Source organism: Pipistrellus kuhlii, unplaced genomic scaffold, assembly GCF_014108245.1.
Source record: "Pipistrellus kuhlii isolate mPipKuh1 unplaced genomic scaffold, mPipKuh1.p scaffold_m20_p_59, whole genome shotgun sequence".
NCBI classification, from domain to species: Eukaryota; Metazoa; Chordata; class Mammalia; order Chiroptera; family Vespertilionidae; genus Pipistrellus; species Pipistrellus kuhlii.
This window is the reverse complement of record NW_023425561.1, coordinates 1,695,677-1,713,652: the sequence shown is the minus strand read 5'-3', so window position 1 is coordinate 1,713,652 and position 17,976 is coordinate 1,695,677. Positions and strand designations below refer to the sequence as shown.

At 66.6% G+C, this 17,976-nt stretch overlaps 2 protein-coding genes across 9 annotated transcripts in view; one reads left to right on the top strand and one right to left on the bottom strand.

Moving 5' to 3' along the window:
- The window catches only part of MACROD1 (mono-ADP ribosylhydrolase 1), a 119,906-nt gene that overhangs the window by 16,183 nt on the left and 85,747 nt on the right, over positions 1-17,976 (top strand). The window lies entirely within an intron of this gene.
- FLRT1 (fibronectin leucine rich transmembrane protein 1) lies at positions 11,543-16,395 on the bottom strand. The gene has a single exon (XM_036417389.2). The coding sequence runs from the start codon at positions 16,268-16,270 to the stop codon at positions 14,258-14,260; it is 2,013 nt and encodes a 670-aa protein (XP_036273282.1). The 5' UTR covers positions 16,271-16,395; the 3' UTR covers positions 11,543-14,257.

The window sequence follows — 17,976 nt, the reverse complement described above, 5'->3', positions numbered from 1 at the left end:
TCCCAGCTGCACCCCCGAACCCCCGGCTGCACCCGCTCCCAGTGGTAACAAGTGGCCCTGGTGCAGCAGCACCCAGCTCGGCGCCCTGCGGCCTCCCCGCCCGGACACGGTAATTGCCACAAAAATAGCAGCTTTGCCGCGTAGCGTGTGGGGAGAGCCGGCTGTCAGCCGTGCCCTGCCAGCAGGGCCCGCGTCTGTTTTATTGTCGCCGCCTGGCTGTATTTCACGACGGCTTAAACACCATCAAACGCCACGTCCGCTTTGAAAAGCAGGAGCCGCCTTGCTGAGGACGCCGAGGAGAAGCAGGAACATTAAAACCCACGCGGCCAACGGCCCAGAATTGACACCGGCGGCGGGAGTTTGGCGGCTTCGGCTGTTCACGGAGCTAAGTCCCGCCCGGCGGCCGGCGGGGAACGGCCCTGGGTGGCGGCCGAAGCCTTGGGGTCTGGCGGAGCGGGGGCCAGGGGTCGGAGGCAGGGCCAGGGGCTGATGGACTTCTATGGGTCACCTGACCGTCCCCTCCTCGGCCTTGACCTAAACTCTGACTCATCTCCCTCCTAACAAGTGGGGTGGGGGCCCCCTCTGGGTGCGGAGCAGGGTGCTGGGGTCAGAGTGGGGGCGCACCAGGGGACGTGTCGGATGGGGCTCCTGTGACCTTGACCTCTGAGCCTCGTCTCCCCCACCGGAAGCCTGGCAGAGCGGCATCCCTTCGCAGGGATGGCGAGGCTCCGGAGGCCGCGTGAGCACGCCACGGGCCATTGGAACTCGATAAATGGCGGCCGTTACCACGGAGAACGTGGGCGTTTGAGCCGGAATTGATTTTTAAAAGACGTTTAGCCCACCTCTTTCCGCTGAAATCCAGGTCCGATAAAACCAGGCAGCCGTTAACACGGAAATAAAGAGAAGCCAGAGGCCAGGGAGGGCGCCACCTGCCTGGGCCACGCCGGGAGCCTGTGGGCCTCCACACCCTGGGCACCTGCTTTCCAAGCTGCTGGCCGCTGGCTGGGTTCCGGGCGGTGGCCCCGCTCAGCCCTGCCACTGCCACCTGGTGCTGACGTCTAGGCCCCCCCGGGGGCGGGGGCATAGCTCCCGGAAACCACCCCGGTCTCCACCAGGTCAAAACCAGGCCCAGCCAGTCCATCGCCACGGAAGAGGAAACGTGGCTTTGAGCTTCCTGGCAGCCAGAGCAAAACGTGAAGCAAGATTTTAGGTTCTATAGCTCCACTATAGAATCAGTTTAAACGTCAGCCCCATTCTCTCTGCTCTCTCCCTTTTCCTCCCTCCTCCCCATAATGACCCTCACCCGCGTCCTTTATGCTCCCTGCAGGTGCTTCCTGCCTTCCGGCCCTGCCCCTCCAGCCTCACCCCCTCCCCGCACCTCCCGCACGTGGCCTGGCTTCCGACGTGGGAGGTGCCCTCCGCCCTCCTGTCTGTCCCCACCCATCCCCGTGTCCGTGGGCCGGGTCTCCGGGCCCCTGCCCCGCCCAGCCCCATGGGGGCCGCCGCCGCTGCCGCCATCTCGCTCCTGTGAGCCGGTGACTAATAAGGGTTGCCCCAGGGGCCGGCGGAATCTCTCCTCCGTAATATGGCAGTTTAAAAACGTGTCACCACTGATTTGAAGGAAAGGCTTGTTCCTGCTGGGAGAAGCGGCCTGGAGATTCGTCTCGCCTTAGGAGCCGCACAGGCAGCTGCATAAATTCCAGAGCCACCGAGGCCGCCGTGCAGATGCGGCTCCGAGCCCCACAGCCGTGCTCCGGGCGCTGGCACCCCATGCCGCCCTCCTGTCCCCGCTGCGACCAAAGGGCCTTTGCAGGGGAGTGGAGTCCTGGCTGAAGATCCTCTCTCTCTCCCTCTTTGTACTAGTTAAGCCGGAGCCGAGCCCGTGGCGAATGCCTTGTTGTGACATGTTTTAATCCTGAAGGAGAAGGAGGATCAGTGGCTTCCGGGAGGGGCTCCTGAGAGCCAGCCGAGTGCTCCTCCCTCCTTCTCCCCCCCACCCCCCCACACCCACACAGGGGCCTCCCTAGCCCTTGGTGTGGATCTGCCCCGAAGGTGGGGTTTTACCGCCTGGATGCCCTGTCTTCCGACATTTCCCATCCTGACCCGGAAGGGACTGGGGTCACCTGATCCACTCCCCCCCCCCCCCCCTCCAGACGGGCCCTCTCCCCTCTGGCTGGTGGGACCTGCCCACTAGACTTTGTCTCCACAGCTGGCCAGCCCTTGCGCCGCAGCTGCAGACGGTGGTTCCCGCCTCCCCCACACCCCTCTACCCCCGCCCAGCAACCCCGGGACTGGGCGGCGGCCTCAGCGTCCCCCCTTTTCAGGGTGAGCAGCCGGCGCAGGGTGCCATGGGGACTTGTCTGAGGGTCAGGACACTTGAACCACGTCTGCCCCTGTGATCTGGGCCCGCCCTATCCCCTTTGAAGGAGTGAGGGGTGGTGAGGGGTGGGCACATGGGGTGAGGGGTGGGCACATGGTAACGCTTGTTCCGGGCGTACTGGTTAGCAGGTGCGCAGTCAGCCCAGGATGGGGGTGCTGTTTGGAGAGCGCGGGCCCAATCCTGCAGGGCCCCCATCCCTCGTCATCAGCGGTCACAGGGGGCCTGGGGCAGGCGGCCTGCCTCGGGGAGGCTCATCGGCCGTGTGCAGAGCAGGTGCTGGGCTTGGCCGCCCGGGCCGCCCCCAGGCCGCCCTCGCATTGACACCTCCATCTCTGAGGCCACAGCCTGCAGGCTGCGCTGGGCAGTGAGGGTGCGGAAGGGGGTGTCTGGGGGTCCAGTGAGCGCTCCCTGGTTTGTGCAGCCGGGAGCGGGAGCCGGGAGCCGGGAGCCGGGAGCCAGGGAGCCGGGAGCCGGGGAGCTGGGAGCAGGAGCCGGGAGCCGGGGAGCCGGGGAGCCGGGAGCGGGAGCGGGAGCCGGGGAGCTGGGAGCGGGAGCGGGAGCCGGGGAGCCGGGAGCGGGAGCGGGAGCCGGGGAGAGGTCAGCAGGCAGCTTGCAGCCTCCTTGCTGCTGTGGGTGCTGGGAACATGGGCCGAGCCGCCATGTACAGCCGGCGCTGGAGCGTCTGCGGGCGGCCCCGAGCGGCGCGGCCCCGGCCGCACAGAGGTCCCCCACCCCCGCAGCCGGCATGGAGGGGAGGAGGGGCTTGCTTTCCCCTAAACGTTACGGCCGTTGGAGGCTTTAGAAGTCAGGTTTGCGGCCTGCGAAGTCTGGAGAGCCTGGGAGGGAGAATAAGCCACAGGGCTGGGGAATGCCTGCCCTGGAAGGGCAGGGCGAAGGGCAGGGCTGGGTGTGCCTTCCTCAGGCAGGGACCAGGGGCAGGAGCAGGATGGTGTGTGCCAGCAGGGACCCTGGAACCTGGTGGGAGAGGCACCCGGGGCCTTCGGGGCCTGCCCCTTTCGCAGGATGGTCCCCACGGAGCTGGCATGGGGTGGGGAAAGTCACCCGCTCCTCCTAGACGCCCAGCTACACCAGCTGGCTCCCTGGAGGGCCACGAGGGGCGTCCCGCCAGCCACAGGCCGTGTAGGCGTCTCTCTAAGTAAAAAATAAGCCCTCTGGGCTTTGCCAGCTGAGATGCCGGCCTGGCAGAGTGGGCCCACCGGGAGCTGGGAGGGGGGTAGGCATTCCGTGGGAGCCCCCGGAAACCCACACCAGCCCCCGCCCTTTCCTGGCACCGAGGGGGCTGCAGGGAGGCCCCGGGGGAAGGCTGCTTCTCTACTTCTCTTAATATGCGAAGAGCCCCCACAAATCAACAAGAAAAATGGGCAGAAGATGGAGCAGGCAATTCCCGGAAGGGGAGAAACAAATAGCCAGCAAACAAGCGGAAAGATGCCGAACTTCGCACACAATCAAGAAAAGGCTAATTGAAACCAGAGGCATCCTTCTTCTGGCTGCCCGGGCGGCTGGGAGCTGCTGCGAGCCCACACAGGTGCCGCCGGGAGCCCCGGCCGCCTGCACCAATCCCGCACATAGTAGGTGCTCAGAACACTTGCTCGGTGCCAGAAAACACACAGGACTCCTCTCTGCTCCCGGGAAGGCTCAGCAGGGCCGCCACCCCGGCCTCCATGCCCCTTGCTTGCCCGACCACGCCAGGAGGTGCTCCTGGAGGGGAGACGGGCTGCCAGCCTCACCCCCACCCAGCCTGGGCCCGGGGGTGCACACGCTTCCTTGGCGGGGGGCAGCCCTGGTCTCTGGGCCCAGCCTCTCCTGGGTGGGCGCCGTCCCCTGTGATGACCGTACCTGGGCAGACCCGCCCGGAGGGTCAGGAGGGGGAGCGTCCCCGGTGGAGCTCAGCTCGGGCCAGGTGCCCTCGCTCTGCCCGTCCCCGAGGGCGGCTGCCACCCAGTGCGCCTTTGATGCGAAGCTCGAGGAGCAGGGCACAGGTCATTCCTCAGATGCTTCAGTCCCGGGAGCTGGGGAGGGCCTGCTGCAGGGGAGGGGCCACCCCGCAGTCTCTGGCTAGGCCCTTGCCCCGCTTTGTAATCAGCTTTAGGTAGACTCCGTACCCTCTCCCCGCCCACCGCGATGGATCCATTCGCAGGCCCGATCCAGGGGAAGCTAATTGCAGAGCCTCCCTCTGCCCGGGGCTCAGCCGGGCTTGGGAGATTCCCCTGGGGCTGGAGTATCTGAGAGAGGGGGCTCAGAGCACGCGGCTTAGCCCCCGAGCCTCCATGATGGGCTCAGCACACCACGGAGCGGGGCCAGCCCTCCGCCAGCACTGCTGAGCAGGGCTCAGGGGCCGAGGTGCAGGCCCTGGGACCCCCGGGCCCCAGAGAGCTTCTCGGGGTGGGGGAGGGCCCCTCACTGCATGCTCCCCAGGAAAGGCACCGGGTGCGGCACCCAGAGGCTCTGTGCCTCCGTGTGTGACACGGAGAGGTCCCTGCTTTGAGGCCTCTGCAGTGCCAGGCCCCAGCAGACGCTCAGCGAGGCGGGCTCTCTCCCTCCCTGCCCCTCCCCCCGTGCCGGCATCTTTTCTTCCAAGACCTGATTTGCCCTCAGACATGTCAATCAACCACCCACCACCATTCATCCACACTTCCCAGCAGAAGGGAGTCCCTGGGGCGGGGCCTTTGAGGTCCCTGTTCTCGGCCGCGTCTCCCACCTGGGCAGGGACTGGCACGTAGTAGGTGCTCAGCAAAGACTCCAGGATCGTGTGGTTGGCAGTCAGGTCCTGCTCCCCCGGAGTCTGCACTGCTGCTGCCTTCGGAAACCGCCCGCCGGGCTTTGGGGGTCCCTGGGCCCCCACACCCGGGGTGGAGGTCTCAGCCTGCCCTCCCCGCCGCTCTGTGCTTCGGCCGAGCCTGGGGTAACCCGGGGTGGGTGGCAGGGAGCGCTCAGGCCCCGGCTCCCCAGGCAGGGACCTCTCGGGGCCGGCGCCTGCATCACAGAAATGGAAATGATGAAAACCCGCTGCTGAGTTCTGGGCGGCAGTAAATTACTTAACACCTGAAACAGGTTGAAATGTGGCCGCGGAGGCTTTTAATAAGCCCGTCTCCGCGGCAGCCGCTTCCGAGGGCGGCCGGCCTCTCCGGCAGGCGTAATTCCATCGCGTCCCGGCTGGCAGCGGTGCAAATAAGATTTCACTCCCCTGTGAATCTCCGGGGAGCGCTGTCTCCGCGGCAGCGAGCGGCAGGAGCCTGTCCCCCAGCCCAGCCGCCTGGGGAGAGGGCCCCTCGGAGGCCCGGGGGGTGGGGGGGAGCGGGCAGCGGGGCGGGAGGAGGTGCTGGAGGAGGACCGGGTGTGAGGGGGAGGGAGGGCTTTGTTTGGGGCGCCTGACTCGGAGGAGCAAGACCTGAGGCAGCGTTTCGGGGTGGCTGGGTGACCTCGGAAGCTCCTGGCGCCTCGAGGCCGGGTGCCAGGAACAGACCACAGCGCGTGGGTGTGGGGATATGGTTCGGGGTGTTAGACTCCTCCTGGGTTTGGTCAGCTCCCCTCTGGGAGGCTTGGTGAGGCCAGAGACCCTTCCTGGGACATGGAGGCAGGAGGCAGGAAGCTTCTAGAACCCCACGTCTGCAGGCTTGGTGCTGCCACGATGGTAGAAATGAGAGCGGTGAGCTCCCACCTTGCACCTTCTACAGGAGTGGAAACTGAGGCACAGGGAGTGAGTGCTGGGCCCGCGGGTCTCACCCCGTCCGGAGGGACGCCCTCAGGACAGCAGTAGCCCTGGCCCAGTGGTTCCCGAGCGCCCGTGGCCGGAACCCTCCCTGCAGAGCCGCCCTCAGCGCCAGAGGAACACGGTTTGGGAACCCGCCCTCCTGCCTGGGCGTGAAGAGAACCTTGGGGCCTCTCTCCGCCCACCGCGACGAGTCCATTTGGGGCTCCCTGGTTTGGGCACGAGACTGGCCGTGTGTGGAGGGTGAGGTGGCTGGTTTCCCCGCTCCCACGCCGCCTGCCCTCCTGCACACCCTGTGTGCGCCGGCCGCGGCGCTCACCTCGCTGCTCTTTGGCCCGCGCCCTTCGGCTGGCTCCGCCCGGAGCGGTGGGAGGATGAGGAGGTGAGGGCAGAGGTCACCTGTGGGGTCAGAGCCTCCGGAGCCACCCAGGAGGGCCACCCGCCACCCACAGACGTCCTCCTGGGAACGTGAGAAGCTCATTGACCCGGATCCACACGTGAAATCTGATCTAAGTAATGACTTAGCTAACTCAGCAGAAGCTGCTGCTGTTCTCACAGTTATTCTTTCCCCTTCTGCTCTGAGCTCTCAGATAAGGCCCAGAGGGCTGTGAAAGCCGGGGTGTCCTCAGAGGCCGCCTCTGGCGGGGGCCCCGGAGTTCGCCCGGCAGAGGAAGAGCCCGGTCAATCCCAGCCCCGCATCCGAGCACCCACGGCTCCCGCACGTCTCCACGCGAGACCCTCCTCCCTCGAGGGGAGGCCTCCTCCCTCCAGGCCTGTGGTTTGGGGTCAGAGGTCCCTCTCCTCTTGGGGCAGAATCATTCTGGTTCCGATGGTGCCCTGACCCGGAGTCTCTATCCAACACCCCCCACCCCCACCCCCACCCCCACCGCCCCCGCCTGGGCCGGCGCCGCCCCCAGGAGCGAGGCCGGGGGTGCGGGGTGGGCGTCCGGACGGGGCGTCAGAGGCAGCAGCGAGACGGAGGTAAAAGTTAAATCTATTTATTTCAAGAAAGGACAAGGGAAGTGGACTCGGACGTCTCATATGAAAACAGACAAACAGAAAATAGGACCAGATAGCTCATCACATTCGTGTCGACATGGACGTTTCAAGGCACCTACAGGACGGAGGCCGCAGGGGCGCAGTGCACTTTGGTTTGTGTCGTGGTCTGGTGGGCGCTGGCGTGTCGGTTTCCAGGAGCCTCTGTGGTGTGAGGCCGGAGGGCGGCGGCCCGCCGGTGCTCCCCTCCCTCCAACCCCCGAGACTGCTTTGCCCTTCAGAAAAACAGGAGAAAAACAAGGGGTGTGCGGCCCAGGGGCCTATGGGGCTGATCCTGCGGGGGAGGAGGGGGAGGGGCCCGGGGGAGGGGGCCGGGGGCCTGGGCAGGGGTCCCTCGGCCGCGGAAGGGCCCTCCTCACAGGCTTGTGGGAGATGAGGCACCCGCCGGGGTCTCTCAGCGGACTTTTCCCCTTCGCCTCCCGTTCACACCCTCCTGGGGGACATCCCTCGTGAGGGGCGTCTGCTCCGGCCAGCTGGCTCCCCACATTCACACCCCCCACCCCCACAGCCTCCCAACCTTCCGCACCATCGCTCCCCCTCCTCCCCCTTCCAGACGACAGACCTCACGTGCAGCCCCTCCCCACGGCTCTCAGCATCTCTGAGCTGCGAGGCACCAGCTCCCCGTCCAAAGACCCCGCCCACTGCCGTCTGGCGCCCGGGGGGGAGGGTGGGGTCTCAGCGGGCCCAGTGCTGGCTTGTGGCATGCTGGGTCAGGTAAAAAAAGCTAAGGCTAGTGCCGGGCCGGCGTGGCTCAGTGACTGAGCGTCGACCTATGAACCAGGAGGCCACGGTTCGATTCCCGGTCGGGGCGCAGGCCCGGGTTGCGGGCTCGATCCCCAGTGTGGGGCGTGCAGGAGGCAGCGGATCCCTGATTCTCTCTCATCATGGATGTTTCTCTGCCTCCCTCTCCCTTCCTCTCTGAAATAAATAAAAGCGTATTTTAAAAAAAGAAAGACTAAGGCTAGTTTCAGGGGTTTGTGTCTGCCTCGGGGAGCCAGAACCTCCAGAGACAGGACCAGCCTCTGGGACGCTGCAGGCGTGTCCCCCGCGCAGGGCCGCCAGCTCCAGGCAGCCCGGCTGTGGCTTTGTCGGCTCCTGGTGCCTTTGTTTTTCTCGGTCTTGAGGAGAAAGCTTCGTTAGTTCCTCCAGGCGGGTGGCCCGAGGTCACACAGGTGGGACACCCAGTTCTCCCTCTGTCACCACCTGAGGCTCGGCTGACAGAGCTGCCTGCGAACCCCGCCCAGTGGCTGGCTTTCCTCGTGGGGCCCAGCTGATGGCCGGTGGGTCCAAGGGGAGCGGATGAGAGGCCCCTCGCCTGCTGGGCTGCCAGGGGCAGGTACCGGTGGGGGGTGGTGGTTGCTAACACGCTTGGTGCAGGCCTGGGGGCAGAGGCGGGCGGGAGGAGGCAAGGGGAGGTCGGGGGAGGGGACGGAGACGCCGGGTGCCAGGCGCTGTGCTGGGCTCAGCGACCCGCCGCGGACGGCTCAGGGCCTGGCACCTCGCAGAGCCGCCGTCCCCCTGACAGCTGAGAGATTTAGGGCTGTGACAGCAAAGACCTTCCTGCGAGGACTCCGGGCTCAGCGTTTCCGGGCTCAGCGTGGGGGCGGCGTGGGAGTGCGGGAAGGACGGGTCGGGGTGCCCTGCTCGCTCCGGTGGCTGCGAGCCCCCGCAGAATGCCCACTCTGCCCTCCCAGTCCGGCGGGAGGCGGGGCAGATGTCTCCTCGGGGTGAGGACCAGCCGCCTTGCCCTCACGGCCTCGGGGCCTGGGCGCCTGCAAATCCCATTTGTGGTGGGAACAGGGCCTGACCCCAGCCATCACGATGGAGGAAACCGGAGAAAAACAATGCATCAGAAATGCAAAGGGAGGAGGAGGGGGAGGGAGTGAGGAAAGGAGGAAGGAAAGAAGGAGGGACCGGAGCCCGGGGACCTTTCGTGAGTGTTTTTAAAGAAGCAAACGTGCGTTTTCCAGGCAAGCACTTGGAACGTTTCAAAGGAAACGTAACTGCTTAAAACGGCAGAGTGAACGGCGCCCCAGGCAGCCGTCAGCGAGGGATGGATGTCTGAGCGGCAGCCTGGGCTGGGAGCTAGGAAAACAGCCGGTGGGACGGTGCTGGGAGCAGCGTGGCCAGGACCCGGGCTGCGAGCAGGCCCAGGAGGCACCGGGACCGAGCCGGCCCCAGGGGTGGGCCCCCTCTGAGCCCCCTGCCCGGACCCCTGGATGGAGCGGCGCCTGTCTGTGCCTCCTCCCCGGGGACAGGGCTCTCTGTCGGGCTGGGGACGGCCTGGGCCTGGGGTCTTCAGAGGACGCCGGTCCCCGGAGCTGCACAGCGGTCACCTCCGTGCCTCCCTTTCAGGGTCCCGGGGACGATGGTGTAAAGGGGGGACCAGGACCTTCTAGCCCAAGAACCAGGAAAATCCCCGCCAGAGCCTCCTCAAGCCCTTGATTGCTCCCAGTGACGGGGCGCTCACTGCCTGATTCCTCTGCCGGGACGAGTTTCTCTTCCCTGCCTTTACGGCCGGGCCCACTCCCCTTTACGGCTGGGCCCACTCCCCTTTCCCTGACCGCAGGGGAGGGGTGGATCGGGGACGCACCTGTCCTGGGACAGAAAGGGAGTCCTCCTCTCTGAGGGACTGGCCTGGCCCGCTCCCCTCACTGTGACCACCGCAGGCGGACAGAATCTGGAGGGCAGGGGTCGAGGCTCCGCTGGGGGCTGGGACAGCTTCGGAATGACTGCTGCCAGGGCCCAGGAGCGCCCCCTGTCTTAGAGCCGGAGCACTGGCCCGGATGGAGGCAGACTGGGCTTCTCCGAGGGAAATGCTGGAGCCTCAGCTTCATCAACCCCTCCGCCGGGCGGGCGCTCGGCCTGGGTGGGTCGGCCTTCCCTGACCCCAGCCCCCCTCCACACACCCCCAACCCCAGCAGCCGCAGAGGCAGCCCCGCGCCGGCCGGCCGGCAAAGCCCTGCTCCACGTGTGGCCACTGGGGGCAGGTCCATAAACCTCGAAAAATACCCTTTTCCTTCACCTCCACGGAGTTTAATCTTTCCTAATCAATTTAGCAGACGCGCGTAGTTGTAAATGGCCATGATTTGCATTTCCGAGCCTTTTATCCCTTCTCGGGAAGGAGGATGCTGCTCTGCCTGCGCGGGAGGCTGTGAATTGCTTGTTAGCATCGGCCTGGCGCCCGGCCAGCACCAGGTGTCCGCTGCCGTCACCTGCGCCATCGGACGCAGGAGGGATGGGCTCAGGGGATGCCCGCGGCTGACCCTGGCCCTGCCCTGGCCCCGAGAGCTCAGCCTGGTCCTGGGGGTGCGGCTGCCGTGCACCTCCGTCCAGCAGGCGCCCCGGCCCCACCGCTCCCCCTCTGCCGCATCCATTTTCTTGTTTCTCATAAGCATCCGCCTCGGATGCCCAGTCCTCCTGGTGCGTCCAGCAGACGCAGGTTTCGGGCGGCGTGGGCTGGCTTTGGGACTCCTGCTGCCAGCTCCTGGCGGGGGAGGGGAGGAGGGATGCTCAGATGTGGTCCCAGGCTCCATGACCCGCAGGCATCCCTCACCTGGCTGCCCCTTACGCTCCTGTACGGGACCCACCAATCGCAGGACCAGTGAGGAGAGAATCTCTGGAGCACCCAGCTTTCCTGGGTGAGGCTAGGCCACCTCAGCCCACCCACACTTACAGGAGGGGAAACAGGCAGTGGATCTGCAAAGCACACTTTCCCTGGATCTCTCAGGGGCCCTCCCCAACCCTCCGCATTCTGCCTGGCCTTGGGCTCCCCTGGTTGGGGCTGGTGGGCTTCCCTGGAGCCGTCAGGGGAGGGGGGAGAGGCACAGGTGGGCGTGGCCTTCCGGTTTTAGTGGGGGCTAAGCCGGAGCCCCCGAAGCTACTGCTGCTGTCCCCTCCTCTGTCAGCACCACCCAGAGGCAGAGCCCGTGTCCCGCTCCTCCCCGGCCAGCACCAGGCCGGGCGGGGTCGCCTCCCGATCGCCCCAGCCTGTTGCCATGGCGGCGGTCCAGGCGGCCAGCCGGCTTAGAGAAGATGGAGGCTGCCTGGGGGCCCAGGAAAGGACGGGAAGGGAGGAAAAGCGGCCTTGGTGCGTCAGGCCTGGGATGAGGATGACTAATTAATAGGCTTTATTCTTAGGGATCTCTTCAGCATCCCATACGCTGGGCCCGCGCCTGAGCCGAGCTCCGAGGCCTCGTTCGCAAAATGCAAATGGCTCGCCTGGCCCTGCTGCCTCCTCTCCTCCTTTTTTTTAAAGGGGAAATTTAAAGGAAAATTGCCATGAAATAGAAAAGAGAGTCCAATCGCTACATCTAATTACCACGAAGGGTAAACCACTTGACCACAGAGATGTCGTGGGCTTTTTCCCTTAAATCTGCCTTAAATGCCGCAAATGCACGCGCAACCCCGAGGCCAGAGAGGTGGTCCTGGCCGGCCAGAGGCTGCCGGGTCAGGCGGGCCGCCCGCCGAAGGCGGATTCCGCACAGAAGTGGTGGCCCAGGCCCCGGCTCGTCCTCACGGGCCCTGTGTCCTCACACGCGTCCAGGGGTGCGGGGGGTGGGCCCGGAGCATCCTCTAGTGGTTATGGGCCAGTTTGGGGGCAGCTGGATCTGGAGGGCGGGGGTCGCACAGTGGGCCTGGCTTTAGGCCCCGCCTGGCTCGGGGGACGCGAGGCAGCGGACATCCCGGTCCCGCTGTCAGACAGAACGCCGGGAAGATGTTGGGGTGCTCAGGGCAGAAAAGATGAGGGGGCCCAGGGTGCTGGCTGGGCCAAGCCTGCAGGGCGCGGCGGGTCAGGCAGGGCCTGGGCTCTGAGCCCGTGAGCCCTGGCTGAGCAGGAGAGGGAGGCTGTCCGGGGTCTGGGGGGCGGGCTGCTTAATGCTCTTCGGGGAAAAGGGTTCTGCACAGGCTGGTTCTAGGCCTGCAAGGCCCTCCCTACACGCAGCCCCACAGACTGCCCCCCCTCTCCGCCCACTGTCCCCAGGCGCCTTCCGGGCCTCGGAGGGATGACTCGACCTCGGCCGGCCTGGGGAGAGGAGGAGGGAGGACCTAGAGGGGGTGGGGGCTGAGCACGTTGACAGTGGGGACCTGGGGGTGGGTAGTGGGGTGTCCAGGGACCAGCTTTCCTGGGATGCTGGCGGAAGGCAGGAGGGGTGTTGGGGGGAGGGGACCTCATTTCAGAAACAGCAGAGCCCGTGGGCGCCCAGTGCCCTCCCCCTAGCCCCCCCCCCGCCCCCCTCCTCCCAGCCACACCCAGCGGCCCCTCCGCTCCTCCGAGCTGCGGGAATGGGCACAAGCCTGTGTCTGAGATCCCGCACACACGTGGAATTAAGGCTTGGGAACTCTCCTGGCACTGAGGACACAGGAAAAGGATGGTTTTCTAACGCAGGTGTCCATGCCCCTCGGCCTGTCCTGGGCTGGGGAGCTGGGAGTCCACTCGGCGGGACCTTCCTCCAGCCAGGCCATGGCAAGCCCGGCCGCTCTCTCCTCCATCGCAGCGGGTCTGTGTCCCTCCCGCCCACCCCCGTCTCTGAAGGCCAGCAGCAGCTCTTCACGTCCACCGAGCCGCCCGCCCAGCGGCCCTGTGACTGCTGCGCCGTCTTGCCTCCTGCCTGTGGCTTTGGTCAGAGCAGCGGAAGCCTCTGAGCACGCCGCCGCCCGCCGCCCGGCCCTTCTCATCCGCCCTGCCCTCCGGCCAGCACCTCGCTCTCCTGGTGCGGTGCGGGGGCGGGCGGCAGGCTGACGGATGGCGACCCCGTTCCCGAGCAGAACCCCGGGCGCCGTCCGCCCATCCACCGGTCCGCCCTTCCGTCCAGATTTGCTGTCGTTTCATCATCGTTTTCATTTCACTGCCCGCCCGTCGGTGACAGAGGAGGCGATGCAGCCTGACCTCCACGGGGGCCGGGCAGCGCCTTTTGGGGGCGCTTGCTTCTCGGGAGACGGTCCTCCCCAGTGGGCATGGCTGCAGGCTTTGCACTGGTGAGTGCTGCCTCCCGGGCTTTCTGAGAATTTCTGTCCTTTTCTGGCTCGTGGTTGAGCAGCCATGGAAACCATTAGGTCTAATCAGCGGATGTGGAAACACACACACAACCCATCCCCGCACCAGCCGCCCGTCTCAGGAGGAAGCACAGAGCCCAGAGGAGGAGCTGCGGAGGTGACTGCATGGGGGGGGGGGCACTGGCAGTTAAAGAAGGTTTCTCTATCGGAAAGGAGCACGGCCCAGCTCTGGCCAACCTGAGATAGGATCAAACGGAAAGCATCCCAGCCACCCGCCCAGCACAGTCACGCCTCCGCCTTCAGGAACGGCATTGGCCCCACCCCCACCCCACTCCGATCCCCAACACCTCGTGTCTACTCACTCACTGACGGTTAGGAGAAAGCAACATGTTCATGACTCTATTGTCTCAGAAACGGTAGGCAGGGAGCGGGAGGTGCCGTCAGGGCCGTCGCCGTGGCTCCAGCTACCCCGTCCGTGTTTGGAGATGCGACCTCGCGATGGCGGCCGGAGAGGCCGCAGGGGCCCGGGCGCCCATGGCGGGCGCGTGGCCGTGGGCGTGGAGAGGGTGCCGAGAGGAAGAAGGGGAGTCTAGTTTTTACCCAGTTCCATCACAGTTCAAAGAACGCAGTAAAAGACGCGATGTTTCTGAAAACCCGCGAGGGCGACGGTGTGGGAAGAAGGGGGAGGAGGCGGAGGAAAAAGCCCTAACTCCCCCTCTCCCAGGTGAGGGGGCCCGGACACGTCCCATCGCGTCACTGCGGGCCCAGCGGGGGGCGTCCGCGTCCCAGGGCGGCTTCTCCGCGGGGCCCCTGGCGCCCACGGACGTCACTTTCCACTTCGGGGAACACCCCCCGGCCCGGCCCTGCCTGCAGCGTTATTTTTAGTCCTCCCCTCCCCAGCCGGCATAATTTGGTACAAATTATGTCTTCAGCAACGGCAGCCCGCCCCCGCCCGTCTTCCATCCTTAACAAAACCCTTTTCCCGGGCGGCCCTCCCCGCGCGTGGCTTCCGGGCGGCGCCGGGGTCCTCCTCGCTCTGGGGGGGGCAGCGCGGTCGCCACGGGGAGGGGGGGCGGGGGAGCCGCGGCGCCGGCTCAGCTGTAGGAATAGTCGGCGTCCGGGATGCCGCCCCCGCGGTAGCCTCGTGTGGTGGTGCCGTAGCCGACGGCGTGCGTGCCCTTGCACAGGCTGCTGCCGTTGGAGGGGAAGATGGTGTGGACCACGTACTCCTCCCGGGTGCGGTAGGGGTTGACGGGCAGCATCTGCAGCCCTGGGCCTCGGATCTCCAGGATGGAGTTGTCCTTCTTAGTCCCCGACTCCATGTAGCTGTCCTTGTGGCCGCCCCGGGGGTAGGCCCGGTCCCGGCCCAGCAGGTCCCCGCGGCTCACGTACCAGCAGACGGCCCCCAGGGCCAGGAAGAGCAGGACGAGCGCCACGGCGCCCCCGACGATGCCCGCCAGGGGCAGGCCGGCCACGGGGCCCGCGTTCTGCTCCCGGTTGAGGGTGGTGGCGGGGCCGTAGCCGTCGGCCGTCTCCGCCTTGGCGCACACGGGGGCCTCGTCGGCCGCGTAGGCGCTGCCCGTCTCCATGGTGACCATGCAGATGATGTAGGTGGACTTGGGCTCCAGCGCCGTGAGCAGGTACTCCGTCTTGTCCCCCTGCACCAGCGTCTCGGTGATGGAGCCCACGGCCGGGCTGTGGCCCAGGCGCAGCCAGCTGAGCCGGAAGGAGGCGGCGGGCAGCGCGGCCTTCCAGGTGATGCGGACGGAGTCGGCCGTCAGGGGCGTCACGTGGAGCACCAGGGCCTTGGGGCCGTCGCCCGTGGCCAGGGGGTAGTCCAGGCCGGAGTCGGGGAGCCGCAGGCCCGGCCGCTTGGCCTTGAGGGTGAAGAGCGAGCCCTGGGGCGTGGTGGCGGGGGCCCGGGCGCCGGCCGTGGTCCTGGCGGCCGCGCCGGCGCCCTGCGGGCCCGCCTCGGAGCACTCGTCCATCTCGCCGGTGATGTCCTTGATGGCCATGCCCCGCACCTTCTCGGGGCCCTGGCACATGAGGCCGCGCACGCTGACCTCGGCGGCCCGCGCCCGCACCCAGTCCCGCAGCCACAGCAGGTTGCAGCCGCAGAACCAGGGGTTGTTGCGCAGCAGCAGCTGGGCCAGGCTCTCCAGGTCGTCGAACAGGCCGCGGGGCAGCGTGGTGAGGTTGTTGTTGGACAGGTCCAGGCGCTCCAGCTCGCGCATGCGGGCCAGCGTGTTGTAGGGCACGTGGCTGATGGCGTTGTCCTGCAGGTAGAGGCGCTGCAGGTGGGCGCTGGGCAGGTTGAGGGGCGGGGCGGCCAGCGAGTTGCGCACCAGCGAGAGCTCGGTGAGGTTCTGCAGGCGGCTGAAGGTGTCGTCGGCGATGCGCTGGTTGGCCAGCAGGTTGCCGTCCAGCACGAGGCGCCGCAGGCCGCGCAGGCCCCGGAAGGCGTGCAGCGGGATGGTGGAGATGCGGTTGTCGTCCAGCCGCAGCTCCTCCAGCGCGCGGGGCAGCCCCGAGGGGATGCTGCTCAGGTGGTTGCGGCTGAGGAAGAGCAGCCGCAGCCGCTGGCTGTCGGCGAACGCGTCCTCCTCGATGCTCACGGTGGACACGGAGTTGTCGTCCAGGTGCAGCTTCTCCAGCAGCGGCAGGCGGGCCAGCGAGGCGCGGGCGATGGCCCGCACGTTGTTGTCCTGCAGGTGCAGCTCCCGCAGCGAGCGTGGCAGGTTGTCGGGGAAGGCGTCCAGCGCGTTGCCGTACAGGTAGACGACGCGCAGGCTGAGCTTGGCCTTGAGGCCCGGGGGCACGCCGGCGCTGCCGATGCGGTTGTTCTGCAGGTAGAGCGTGGTGGCGTCGTCGGGGATGTCGGCGGGCACGGCCGTGAGGCCCCGGTCGTTGCAGTAGATGAAGCCGCGGTCGCAGCGGCACACGGACGGGCAGGTGGTGCTGTCGATGACCCCGGTCAGGAAGGCGACGAGCCCGTAGCAGAGCAGCAGCCAGTCGCGCAGGTCCGTGGCGGCCGCGGCCATCACGACGGTGGCCGTGGCCGCGGCGGCGGGCGCGGTGGCGGGCGCGGTGGGCAGTGCCACCACCATGGTGGACGGCGGCGGCGGGGACCGGGCCTCACCCGACCGGGGGCCTCACCACCTGCAAGGAGCACAGGACACGCGCGGTGAGAGGGCGCCGCCGGGAGGCGCTGCGGGCGGGGGCCGGGCAGAGACCACGCCTGGGGGCACGGGCACCCGGCCCCTGAGCGCCAGGGTGATGTCACAGCGGACCGCTCGGCTCCGGCCGGGCACGGGCGACCTCTAAGCCTCAGGGGGTGGCACGTTGCCGGTAAGTGAGACGGAGGCTGTGTGCCTCCCGGATGGGGCTCTGTTAGTGATTAGCGGGGGCCACACCAAGGCTCCGCGCTCCTCCGTCAGGATCTCACACCGGCCCGGTGTTCACGGCGCCCGCTCACCGCGGCCGCCCGTGTCGATGGGATGGATTTGGGGCGTGTTTTATGGATCCCGAGCCACTTCTCACTGGAGTGATGAACTCAGTCTGGCTCGGACCCAGGGCTCCCAGGGAGAGCTGGTTTCGGGGAGGCCTGGGAGCTCAAAAGGGGGTGGGGGTGGGCGGGACTAGAACCTGCGGCCAAGAAGCTGCTGGCGCCGTCCCTGGGGAGCGGGGAGCAGGCGCTTCATTGTCTGGTGGTGAAACGTGCCCGTGTCAGGCGTGTGTTTTACAGACAGAGAAGAAGGTGTCAATAGAGCCGCTGCCTCGCGAACTTACAGAAACCTGTCTCCATCGGAGGTGGCTCAGCTCTGCGTTCTGTGGGCGGTCACTCCGCCCCTCGCCCCCTCCCAAAGCCTCACAGCTTGGATATGTACAGACTCATAATTCCTTCTTACGTTTAAAGAATGAGACGCACAGGGGAGGGAGGGCCGGTGGTCTGAGGGAACTGCCCGGAGCTGTAATTCCCGTTTTCACAAATGGAAAAACGGCAGCCGAGACCTTTCTCGTGATTTCACTGTTCGTAATGGTAAAAAAATCAATTAAAGAGAAATTATCTTCCAGCCCTGGTGCGGGAGGTGTCTCCACGGGGGCCGAGGCGCACACAGGCTCCCGGGGCGGGCGCAACGGCCCCTCGGTCGCCCGTGTGCAGAGCAGAAGCCGGACACGCTCGGGCGGGAGCCGTGGGGCCTCCCTCCCACGCCCAGCGGCCCCGTGGCCCCGTGGCCCCGTGTCTCTCCGTGTCTCCGCCCTGTCTTCCCTCCTCTGTCTCTCTACATCAGAGCTGCTCTCCTCCATCCACCAAACGGCTCCTCGGCCGTCAGGACCAGGCTCCAATGCCCTCTCCTCTGCTAGGCTTCCTGATGCCAGGTGGAGCTCCCACTTGCCCCGTCACCCATCCTTCTACCCACCCACCCGCTCACTGAGCCACCCACCCATCCATCCATCCATCCATCCGCCCGCCATCTCCACTCACTCATCCATCCAGGCATCTGGCCATCCAGTCCCCCAGCAGATGTGTATTAAGCCCATACCATATGCCACTTGTTCTGGCCACGTGTGACTCAATCCTGGTGGGATGGCAGCTCATCCTGTAATAAAGACCTCGCCGAGCGCTTTCTGAATGAATCCTGAAGTCATTCAGTCCTCCCAGCACCCGTGAGGCCAGAGCCCTTCTCACTCACTCCCATCTGACAGAGGAGAGAGCTGAGGGGGGTGTGGCCCTCGTCGAGGCCACTGAGGCAGTGGCAAGGCGGAGCCTGGGCCAGCATCTCCACACCCCACATTCCTGCCCCGTTTGCAT